At 38.9% G+C, this 12,830-nt stretch overlaps 1 protein-coding gene across 1 annotated transcript in view; it reads right to left on the reverse strand.

Annotated features, from left to right (window-relative positions):
- Window positions 1–426: 426 nt before the first annotated feature.
- The window catches only part of mfhas1 (multifunctional ROCO family signaling regulator 1), a 35,819-nt gene continuing 23,415 nt past the window's right edge, over window positions 427–12,830 (reverse strand). The window contains exons 2-3 of the mRNA XM_066645895.1: window positions 3,972–4,332; window positions 427–3,165 (exon numbers count right to left, since the gene is read on the reverse strand). Of these exons, the coding sequence (XP_066501992.1) occupies window positions 4,202–4,332 (131 nt within the window). The 3' untranslated portion in view covers window positions 427–3,165; window positions 3,972–4,201. The remainder of the gene's footprint in view (window positions 3,166–3,971; window positions 4,333–12,830) is intronic.

Below are 12,830 nucleotides of genomic sequence, written 5' to 3' on the forward strand. Positions count from 1 at the left end.
TGGGTACTTTTACCCATGGCTAAAAAGCTAGCTAACAGTTATAGCATAGAAGTAGGCACTGTGCAAGCTGCATAACTAAATAATTAAACACTTATTTAATAATTTAATTTGTATTTATACTCCTCAGGCTTCTTGTGCTAAAACACATTTGAGTTTCAATGATCAGAACCAACTATGTGAGAGGAATCCTACCGCTAGGCCTTGTGCTAATTGTAGCTACTAAACCAAGTTTCAGTTTAGAAATGGAGAGCAACAACAGCTTGACTCCAGGGCTCTGTTGAGACAGTCACTGTAAATATGTTTGGAACAAGCATCTAAGGGATAATGTCTTGCACAAGCTTCAAAAATCTGTGTTTAATCTAGAACAGGATGAATGACTTTTAGCTTAGTGCACGTCTCTTGGACTCCCTCAGAACATCATTCTTGAAATTTGCATTAATCATAAAGCTGTTTTGATATTTATGGCCAAGACTAAACTAGATAACATGCTAATTGGTGGGATATAAAACTTCATAGTGGTGTTGCTATCTACATTAGCTTATAGCTCAACACCAACTGCATAAATAGTTTCTCAATTTGTGCCATGGACCAGGGATGGAAAGAAAAAGACAAACACAAACAAAACACCACACCCAACCTTTTGGAAACCAACATTTGTATTTGGTGCTTCTGGCTGTCAGATAATGAGAATGTGTAACTTGTTCATAAATTAGAAAGTAGGTTCCGTACTGTATTAACATTGAGCACAGTAGCCATGCACAATGTGCAGTAAATGATGCGAAAGGAGTTTGGTGACAATGTATCAACTTACAAAAATAAAATTATTATGTACAAAAATGTATCAACTGTTTTCATAAACAATTTACATACAGTATTTGTCCTTCCCAGGAAGAACAACAAAATGATACACATCGTTCTTACTCAACCCTTATAAAGTTTCACTTCTTTATCCCCGCAAATTGTAAATTTGCTCATTTAATTTTTATGCTACACTATATACAACATATTTGGACAGTATTTTAAGATAGCAAGAGGTGCAACATTACATGTGTAGCCCCATGAAAGGTTCAGATATGCTTCCGCTTTCAGACAACGCTACGGCCTAAAATCCTTGGCTTCTTTAAAGTCTTACCAAACAGCTTTTAGCAGTGGTTTTAAATTGGAGCTTGGTCATGTTTTTTTTTTCTCCAAATGAAGGAGAAATTAATTTATTGTGCAGGAGAGCAAGTGAATTTCTTCAAAACATGTGGAAAAGTGACATTTAAAGAGCTCAGTATTTTTGCTTATTCCCCAAAAATGATTATCATTGGTAAATATTACTAAGGACCAGTGCAGGATGTAAACAGCTTGCTCATATGAACACAGAGTTATATCCTGAAACACAAATGTAATGAGAGAAAAAAAAATCCTGTTGGACTAGATTCTAAGACATGATAATTCTGTTTTTGTCCTTTTCCCCGCAGCCAGTTTTACTAAAAACTATTTTAAAGTCCCACACAGTCCTTTTGGCCTTCAATTTAAAGCTTGGTTTGATGAGAACGTGTCATCAGAGAGGAAAATATTTTAAACGAATGTTCTACAAGGAGTCGTTATAAGAATTGAAGCCTGTTAAACCGGCTCCATTTCTCCTCGTAGTTGTTTTCTAGTGTTTACTGTTATACTGAGGAGTGTGCGCTCATTACAGGGTACACTCTGTGCTTTAGAATAAAAGGAAAAGAATTGTAAACATGACAGAAACATGGACTTATGCATCAAGGATCTTAAAGAGGACCAACTGTGCAAGACCTCTGAAAGCAATACATTTCCAGCGAGGAGTTTTGAACATGATTAACTGTGAATTAATTAACAAACAAGCAAAGATTATTTACTAATTATAATTAAAAAAAAGATATAAACAAATTCATGCATTGTGTTTGGGTATGAAAGTATTAATTATAAACAGATTCAGAGTTCTTTAAAATAATGGTAAGGGAAGCAGGGGTCAGATACAGAAATGTAATGTAAATATAGCCATTCCTGGTGCTCACCCTAGTGTGGGTCATATTTACAGCACTGTAATGAAATCAACTGGGGGTTGATGGGGGTTGATGGGGGTGATGGTATTCCTGCCCTTCTCCAAAAGGTACATAGTTTCTGCACTGATGAAGTACTGGAGTAGAAATGAGAGGCTCTATTCTCCTTATTACAGATCAGTGGAGCATCAGAATGTTTTTGAAGCTGTAATTTTAAGGTAAAGATACTACCTTCCCACTTTACATTTGGGGAAAAGTACAATGTTTTGGGGGATTATTTTGAACAGAAGGCCCTGCATATACCAGTCTGTCATAGAGGCCTAAACCTAAAGACATGTTTTGGGCATCTGGCAGTGTGTGTGTAGCTATTTTGTGAAATTACGTTTGGCGAGGTAGCTGTAAGAGGCAGATATCTGGTTCTTTCACCACTATTGTGTAGAACTCAGAGTATTTTTCCATAAAACAAAGCTTTTCACATCAAATCACTCTGACTTTGTTTATATCTTAATTATACATGCAGACATTTTGTAAAATTCATTAAGTTGTCCTATAATCATTGCTATTTGACAGCTTTGAGGGCTGCATGATATATTACAGAGATTACACTGGACTGTTTATTGTGTGCTGATAATCCTGACCAATCCCAGAGAAGTGTTACAGACGGATGAACCAAGGAATCCAATCAATAGACTACTGTTTAGCCATGTGATGTCCGTGATAAAAAAAATACTATGTTATTGTATCTATACCATGCAGCTCTATCAGCTATCAGTACACATCTTTAAAAATGTAAGAGCAGAAGGGGTACAATCCACATGACTATAATCCATTACTATGACTGCATTATTGTAGTACATTACTGCAGAATCACCTAATGCAACATCTGCAACAATGTGGCCCTCCTCACGGCAAGGAAAGCTCTCCTATCATTTTCCTCTTCCCAAACCAGAAGATGGCAGATGACGGTGAACCACAGTTAGTCCAGGATTTGACAAAACTGCTGAAACGTTGAGGTGGGCCAATGTTGTGATGTTGGGGGTTGGGGAGTCTCAGTGAACAAACTTCTCAGAGAGACATCCTGGAGGTGAGAGATTTCAGTTGCAGTCTGTAATACTGTTAGTTCATTTTGAGCTGGCAGTCAGAGCTGATTAACCTAAAACAAAGCGCATGAGAGCAATTTATGACAGTTAAACATATGCAAAGACATTAAGCAGACAGATTAAAACAAAGCCTAGGCTGAAATGTGTCAGAGGATGTAAGAAATGACATTTCTAGCTTAAAAATCATCCCATGTTAAGCTTGGTTCAAAATGCTGGCTTTGATATCAGCCCAAGTGTAGTACCACGTGATGCCAAAACAATACCACAGCAAATAAGCCTTAAAAACAAGTTAGAAAGTTGGTTGCTTGTGCAATTTGATAGACCTGGAGACTTTATTTACATCTTCTCATGCAGCATTTCTTCTGAAAGAAAGGGCATGATTAAGGGACATTTTCCACATTTGCTGCAGCAACATTTTCAATCCTTAGCTGATAATTTAGAATAGATGCATGAACATTTGGCATTGATCCATGAGAGCATTTCTGAGGTCAGATACTGATGCTGAATTATTAAGTTTGGATCACACTCCAACTACTTCCAAAGTTATTGCATGAAGCTACATCGCTTCAGTGCACACAGTTTCACTGCCCCGAAACCCAACACCCTGAGGGACTTTATTCCCCTCCAGCTGACAATTGGCCCTGATCTTAGTGACCTTAGGCTCATGTGCAGCTGTTCCCAAACATCTTATTTCATGCTCATCTGTAGAGAATATACCAGCTATGTTAAACAAGCTGAATTTAAAAATCACAGTCATTATATTTTACTAGACTTATATATTATTAGTATTCTGAACTCTTGACCGTCTTGTTGCATCGATAAACACTGGATTTCTTAAATATCATTCAGTGCTACTTACCAAAGTGTGAACAGGCTTTTTGATTTCACTGTTATTGATGTGTCCACATGGCCTGCTGGAAAACATCCTTCAGCGTTTGTACTCCGAGCACACAAAGAAGTAGGAGCAGGACACACACACACACACAAAACTGTGTGGCTGTGTGTGTGTGTTTGTTACAGAGCAGAATCAGGAGGTGCAGCAGGGTGTGAGGGGCATTTACAGTCAGTTCAATGAGCCAGGAGTGAAAGTCATTTGTGACTGGGGCTGACCAGTGTAGGGGACGGAGGATAGACCAGCGCCACGTTCACTCGCTCCGAGCCATTCTTTGGGCAAACGATCTCAGTCAGTCCCTCGGGACGAGGCTGACTTAGTAACTCACCTGAAACACAACAAACACAAACTGTATTACTCATAAAATACTAAAGACAGTGGTAACATGAGAGTAGTTCATTTCAGGAGGGAAAGTGCTAATAAAAAACAGTCTGAGTCACCATTTCACCCCCAAAAGGCTGACTCATCACTTTATGTTTGCAGCTCTTCACTTAAAGGGCCCATAGAATTGAAAACTAATTTTCCTTGTTTTACAAAATAGATATTTCTAAAAACCCAGCATGGTCTTAAACGCATTGGAATGAGAAAGAAGAAAAGTGAAAATTGGTGGTCTAAAATATAATCAGCCATAAGATAAACATTAATTAACTTTGGCATTTAACCCCAGCAACAAAATACGTTTTTTAAATTTATTTATTTATATATATTTATTCTTAGCGTTCATTTGTGTGTGTTCTGTTGAAAGTGTCTTCTGTATCCAGACATGAGACCTTTCATTTGTTAAATAAAGCAGTAAATCAAGCTTTAAAAATATACTTGTGCACACTAGAGGGCAGCAGTATTGTATTCACTGCTCTCAACAGGCTTTCCGCTGCAGAGGGAGGGGCTTAACGGATGGGATGTCTGTGGGCTACAGAGAAGCAAGAGATGTTCTGATAAGGATTAGCTTAGCTGCTGTACCATACACCACACTTCATCTAAAAAGAAAACGATACGAGGAAAAAGCTGGTTATCTGCAAAGCCACAGTGAATCCTATGTGATTTCTTTTAGAGAAGCTCTCCTGTTTCAAACACACACACACACACACACACACACACACCTACTTCTTTAACCATAAACAGTACAGAAGGGGACCAAAGCCTACATTCTGAAATGCCAAAATGGTTCTTTAAAAGCAATGGCACATACGGTCTACGTCTGGTCTTTGTAAATTTTTTTATTTTATTATTATTTTTTTTAATAAACCATCCAAATCAAGGGGTGGCACGGTGGCGCAGCAGGTAATGTCGCAGTCACACAGCTCCAGGGGCCTGGAGGTTGTGGGTTCGATTCCCGCTCCGGGTGAGGAGTTGTCTGTCTGTGAGGAGTTGGTGTGTTCTCCCCGTGTCTGCGTGGGTTTCCTCCGGGTGCTCCGGTTTCCTCCCACGGTCCAAAAACACACGTTGCAGGTGGATTGGCGACTCAAAAGTGTCAGTAGGTGTGAGTGAATGTGTGTGTGTTTCCCTGTGAAGGACTAGCGCCCCCTCCAGGGTGTATTCCCGCCTTGTGCCCAATGATTCCAGGTAACTCTGGACCCACCACCACCCTGAACTGGATAAGCGGTTACAGATAATGAATGAATGAATGAATCCAAATCAAGACTGCCATGTTTCAAAACAGTTTAGTGCAAATTCTCACATTTAGTCTACAGTTAGACCGTGTAATGGCTGTTTCATTACCTGAAAAAAAAAAAATCAGTTGCGAAAAAGATGGACTGGTCAGTAAAATTCCAGAACATTCGTTCCTTGACTGACAGCACACTTAGTTAAACTCAAACCTAAGCACATCACACAGAACTACTGAAGTACTCACTGCCTCATCCATCATAGTGAAGACCAATTTAATCATCAGAAAAGCATTTTAATCTTACTCCACTACAGAAGAGGAATAATTCAGTTTCATGCGTTCAACAACAACACACACACACAGTGTTATGATAAACATGTGAAAAAGCCATTAATACAAGTGCAGGAATGTCACAAATACTGAACTTACTGAGAAAATTGAATATTTTGCCGTAACAGACGAATGAAACAAAACAGCTGCATCTACTGCTGTGTACACTGACAAATTCAATATCATGTTTTCAATGTCAAGTTTGGTAGATCATTTTGGACAGATGGCTGGGGATTTCAGATGCTACCAAGCTGAGAGTCTAGCACATACTTGTTCTGAGACATGAGCCCAGCTAAGCCACTCTTTTATTGCAAATTGCTGCTAATAGAAAATCACTCAACAGCTCAACAAACTTGGAGGAGAGCACCAACTGCCCTACTATTATGTTAGATAACAGACGTTAGCATTGGCTAGCATCCTGCTGAGTGATGTGGAAAGGGGCGTATCCTGGAGAGACCACAGATGGTAGTGGCTTCACTGGGAATTGAACCCAAGCCTTAGACAGTTGTGCCAGCTTGTTTTAATTTGAAACATATGTTCTGTTCTCACTGAAGGAAACCTCCCACAGAAAAACGTTATCCAGCCACAAACCACATTTCATACCAGACCACCACCATATTTATTTAGGTTTAATGTCTACTGGACAGACACATTCTTTTTTTTCTTATCATATGTTTTGCTTTATTTAACTTCAGTATATTACACACAGTACAGTTTTCATAATTTGTTTTACATTAATATTACGATGACTATGGCAACAACTCCTACATGTTGTTTTGACCTGTCTAAGCTTAACCGGACACAGATGTGGGCAGAGGTATATAACTGTAGTTCATGTGCACAGCACCATGACAAATACAGACTGTATAACAAGCAAGCAACTTAATTGCTTTGCAGTTTGCTGATATAAATTAATTATCCAATAAGCCATATCATGCAGAAAGAGGATTATGCTATACACCATCAGCATAATATTGAGGTTTAATAACATGATAGAGTGATCGAGCACAATAAAAGATTAAGTCAGTGTTTTCCATCTTCCAGCAGGGCTTGCAGCAATGGCCGTTACAGTGCACCACTTAAGCCATTAGTGCTATTGATTTTTGCTGCTTTCTCCTTCGCACAGACAAGGCCAAAGCCTCTACATTTAGTGAGCAAGGATATAACAAGGCCAACAAACAAAGAACTATTTCACAGCATCAAGCAGAGTTTATCACAGGGTCAGGGTTTTTTATGCTGTGCGCTAGTGGTGAAAAGCTCTGTGAATCCACAAAGTGAATCAAACTGTTTAAACAGTTAATGTATAGTAAAAGAGTAGTTTGAAAGTAGCCTGAGAATACATACTGGCCAAAGAAGTAGCACATACTGAATTAAATTTGATGACTATGATGACTCTAACACTACAAATCTGATGATGTTTAAGTTCCCGCTATAGAACAGCGTGTCACGATGTGTCAGCCAAATGTCTAAGGAAAGAGGAGCGCAGGCCTTCCATAGGTCGTCCCTGCTGTCTCCGCCTGTCTGGGTCAGCTCAGTGCTGCAGTGCGTCCAAAAGGAACGGTAAATGGAATCACGGTAATGGAATGTGCCATTCATTCTGATTCCAAATAACATTTCCAGGTACAACACGCTGCTCACATTCCTGTGCTTTGGCCTGAACCGGCCTCTGTTCCTCTGCCAGACTCTCCAACTCACTCGTCTGCTCTCTCTGAGGAGCTGTACAAGGGCCATAAAAGGAAAAGTGCTGTTTCTCTGCACTCTGTCGGAAAAGGTTTCTTTTCCTGTTGGACGACACGTCCTCCTTTAAAAGATGCCCCTACGGTGGTGTCGGCTGCTGAATGTATTGTGGAAAAACACAGAGAGGAATGTCCAGCTGAGCTGTGAAGGTCTGTGCGGTTAAACAAAGGGATTAGAGGCCTCTGTCCCTGCAGAGTGAAGGGGTGGAGCGGGGGTCCCTGACTTCTCCTTTGTTGAAAGTGATGGATTAAGAGGATGAAGAAAGGTGTCTTGGCCCCGGTGCTCATCAAGTTAGTGTTAAAACAATAGCTAGGCAAAAAAATGTGAAAATAAACTATTTTCTTCTAATCTCAGTCCTCCAGCCAAGACATGTCTGAAATAGTTTTACACTGGAGCTCTGTGGCTAACATGGTAAGTTTATACTCCCTTAACTAACATCATTCAAACAGCATGCCAAAACAATCATATATCTTCCTTAAATCACGGGAGAGTAACGTGCCAGAAAAAGTTATTTTCCTTACTTTCTAAAATAAAGGAATGTAGTATGTGAACAAGTTCATTCAAACTGTCTGCTCTGAGTTCACTGCTTTAATGATTCATTCATTCATTCATTATCTGTAAGCGCTTATCCAGTTCAGGGTCGCGGTGGGTCCAGAGCCTACATGGAATCATTGGGCACAAGGCGGGAATACACCCTGGAGGGGGCGCCAGTCCTTCACAGGGCAACACACACTCACACATTCACTCACACACTCACACCTACGGACACTTTTGGGTTGCCAATCCACCTACCAACGTGTGTTTTTGGACTGTGGGAGACCGTAGCACCCGGAGGAAACCCACGCGGACACAGGGAGAACACACCAACTCCTCACAGACTGTCACCTGGAGTGGGAATCAAACCCACAACCTCCAGGTCCCTGGAGCTGTGTGACTACGACACTACCTGCTGCACCACCGTGCCGCTCTGCTTTAATGATGCATCAAAAAAATAAATAAAAAATACATAAATATATATATGTATATATACGTTATATAAATATAAAAGCAGCCCAATTTAGTCCCACCCATTATTGCTGAATTTATAAGAAGTGTTATAGCAGGTACTGCTTTTTGAATGTGCCATAATACAGGACACCCAATCAGAACATAAGCTTTTAACATACACCATGGATAAAGGGACAGTTACATTAAATGCCTGTGTAATAGTAAGAAAAAAAAGAATTAAATACAACTGCTTGCATAAATCACAAATAGCAATCCATAAAAACAAATAAAACCATAATTGAAAAATGCCAAAAAATAAAACACACAGTTGTCCAAGATACGAGCACTGCTAGAAAGTTGCAGAAACCTTGAACTTTGGATATTCTCTGAACTTCTGCCCACTTGTATAGACAAAGAGAGGTAAAAAAAACAAACAACTACAAAACAGAGATAAAACTGTGGCCATCTGATCTTGTTCCTGGCTGGACGGGCTGTTCTTGCTGACAAAGGGAGTTAATGTGTGATGAAAAGGGTCAGGTGGTTGAAAAAGGAGGGATATGGATTGGAGAAAGGCTGACTGGCTTCATCGCACCACACGACTTAACCTCTGAATCCTCTGAACAAAGAGCCCTAGCCCAACCCACCCAGCTCTAAACCACAAGAGCCCATCCCCACAGCCCAGCTCCCTTCATTATTCAGTCCCTTACAGCCAGATTCCAGCATTTGGTCCTTAGCACTACTGATCTCTAATTCTAGACATAACCAGTCCATTTTGCACAGATCTACGTCTAGATTTATCTTCATATATCTTAATCTTTCAGGACGTTGAGCTCCGAGTGGTGGATTTTGATGCATCTGCTGAACTATTTTGAGTGTGACAGGAACTCAAGCATGAGGGAAGTTAAACTGGCCAAAAATCCTGAGCGACAAAGCTGGTGCAGTGCCAAGGTCAGGCCTGCTGCCCGGCCCTGCTCAGTCATCCGCTCTTCCATATTAATGAGCGCTGAAGGGAAGACAGTCAATGGCTTCTCCTTTCACTGGAGGCCAGTGTAACATCCACCTATCAATCAAGTACTCAGCCTTTATTATTCTGGATTAGTCTTACTAGCAGTGGACAAGTCTGATAAAATTCAGCTTCACTGTGTAGTATGTCACAGTAACATGAATCAATAAATATATCATCAGGTTCTCAATGCTTTACATGTCTTAGATATACTTTGAACAATCTACACAGATACATATGGGACACTCAGGAGCAGCCACACAAGTCTTTGATGGCCATTTCCAGTGCCATGTGTCAGCTAAATGTGTACAGCCTAGGGGTGGACGATACAGCTCTAAAATAATATCACAATATTTCAGGGTATTTTGACAATAACGATATTCTTGGCGATATGAAAAAAACACAGAAAATAGTTTTATTCATTTAAAGAACACACTATTGCAACAAAATAAATGTTATATTAATATTAATTATATTAAATTAATAATATTTTATTTCTTATTTAAATTTAGTACACATCTATTTACAACATTCAGAAGAAACAACAAATAAATGTGTAAACTTTTGCTTATTTTGTAACGAACCGTAACTTAAAAAGATACTGACATAGTGTAAAAAATATTTAGAAAATGTATATTTTATTTCCAAACCACCTCCACACGACTGAAGTCACTCGTCCTTGGAGCAAATTATTGAAAGCAGAGCAGATTTCCCCCGTACCTGTCTCTGTGCCTAAATGACTCACGTAATGAATGTACGCCATATTACGTGTAACTGCATGACATCATTACTTCAAGTCAGAGTATCACGATAATCATGATATTGATTTTTTTTAGCGTTTAAAATAAATTGTGATATTATTGCACACGATACAATATAGCACTGCCCTAGCACAGCCTCCTACACCACTGGATTGTCTGGGGTGTTCATCATACAATATAAATGGGACGAATTGTAGTGGCATCTGTGACCCAGAACTAATCAACCTACAGTCGTACCATATCTCAATAACGTTTATGTGGCTAAATGCATTAAATTCCTCAGAGTTATCTTCAAACAGCTAATTTCATGGAGAACAGTATTTTTGAAGAGTAAAAATTGGCTTTAAATGTAGCAAAATAGAACTCAAAGGATTTTTGTCATGAACCTCTTACCTAATCTAATGTGGTATTCATATTTGTGGTTCCGACAGTGATAATATAATACTTCAGGTCTGCCAACCCCCACCCAACTCTATGAATCATCCAATGGGTCATCAGCTGTTCAACCAAATACTGAGCCTCTGCCTTAAGCAGATTCATAAAACTCTGACCTTTATGGAGACATTGAAACACTAGGGCTTTGCTGATTTACTGGCTGTAGGTTATGACTGACTCTTCCACAGTTTAATTAACAGTAACCTTCACCAACAATCTACATCTATTAGAGCAGTATAGAATAGATGGATTAATGTAGACACAAATACAGTGTTAATCAACATAAAAACACATTCTGTCTACAAAAGTCCACAAAATCCACGATTTGTGAGTATACAGTCTTGATGTTCATTCAGTTCGGGAACACTATCTGGATAGTCCACTTTTAGATGATCTACAGTCAATAAGCCATATACAGAATATACAAATGTGTCATGAACTCAGGCTAAAAATGACATGTTGTCTATCAACTAAGTAATTTTAAGTTGTAAGTATCAACAACTGTTCAACTAATTAATATTTATTCAGGTACAACTATGCTGTAACGTCAACTATCACTTGGTATTCAAATAAACATCCAACAACTGTCAACAAACGTACATAAATCCCTGTTTTTATTGACAAGTATTAAATAATATCACCTGACTCCTTCATGCAACTATACAAATATCAAATAAAAAAAAACAACTATAATCTGTAGATGAGTTGATACCAGAATAACAGAATATGCAAATGACTGGACTATCCAAATAAAATGAAAGATTCAATGACAAAAATGATAGTCTATAAATCTCTACTAAATAAAATGTAGACCAGACTATCCAAATGTTTTTTTTTTTAAATATACTGGTGACAATCTTGCTGTAACAAGCACACACACACACAACTATCTGGCGTACAGTGCTGATAAAACATACACTTTGGCACTCTGCTGTTGAAATATCCTGAGCTCTCTGGGACAGGAAGCTGGAGTTTGAATGGAACAAAGAGACAGTTTCCATAACAAAGTCTCTGCTGCTACTGCAAACACAGTTGCCTCAGGCTTGCTCAACATCTCCCTCGCCTCCATTGCCATTAGTTAATGCAACTTTTCGCTGTCAGCACACTAAGACATTCTTGAGTGGCTTGTCATTCTTTCTTTACAAACTCAGAGGCACTCAGTAATGAGAGTCTTATAATGAACTTTGCTGAACATTGCTCAATGACAAGAAAAGAACAGTGTATTTGTAAAAAATAAATAAATAAATAAATAAAAGATTTGAAGCCTGTTAAAGCATCATGATAAAGTAACGCTGAATAGGATATAGTTCCCTAGCAATCAAGGCCCTAATCATGGAAAATATTTACACAAGACGTGACGTGTACTACAGACACTAAAAGCCACTATGTTGTCTGTAATCCCTCACACAGACTTAAGAAAATGCAACAACAAAAGTACAAATCCTTCCTTAACGTCGCTGTCCTGCTCTTTGCATTTTTTACCCTTTATATATTTTCAGAACGTCAGTTAAATGATGCAGCTTGCTCAGTAACCCTTTGTAAAATATGAAATCTGGGTCAAACAACTTCTGGAATGCTTCACCTCCTTCTTCAACTGTCCAGAGGATGTGGATTCCAAACACTGTCCAAAACAAACTTCCTTCTGAGCCAATACTGAGGAACTGAAATAGGATGTGCTCTGCCGGTTATCCTCGACATAGGTGCACAAAATTCCCATGCACTGCAGCTTCTATTCACGGAAGGGAGCTCAAAGACAAACAGTCAAACAACAAACACACTACAGAAAACAGAGACTTTTTTCTATGCACCATAATTTACAATGTTATTTTGGCTTCAGGAAATTGAAATAAAAAAACTATAAAAACTATAAGGGGAACATGTCTTAATTGGAGTAGAATAGGTGAACTTTTTGATTTGCAACGTCTTAGTTTAGGTGCTCAAACTGTTAGATGTTAAGTTGTTCAGCT

This window comes from Hoplias malabaricus, chromosome 15 (genome assembly GCF_029633855.1).
Source record: "Hoplias malabaricus isolate fHopMal1 chromosome 15, fHopMal1.hap1, whole genome shotgun sequence".
NCBI classification, from domain to species: Eukaryota; Metazoa; Chordata; class Actinopteri; order Characiformes; family Erythrinidae; genus Hoplias; species Hoplias malabaricus.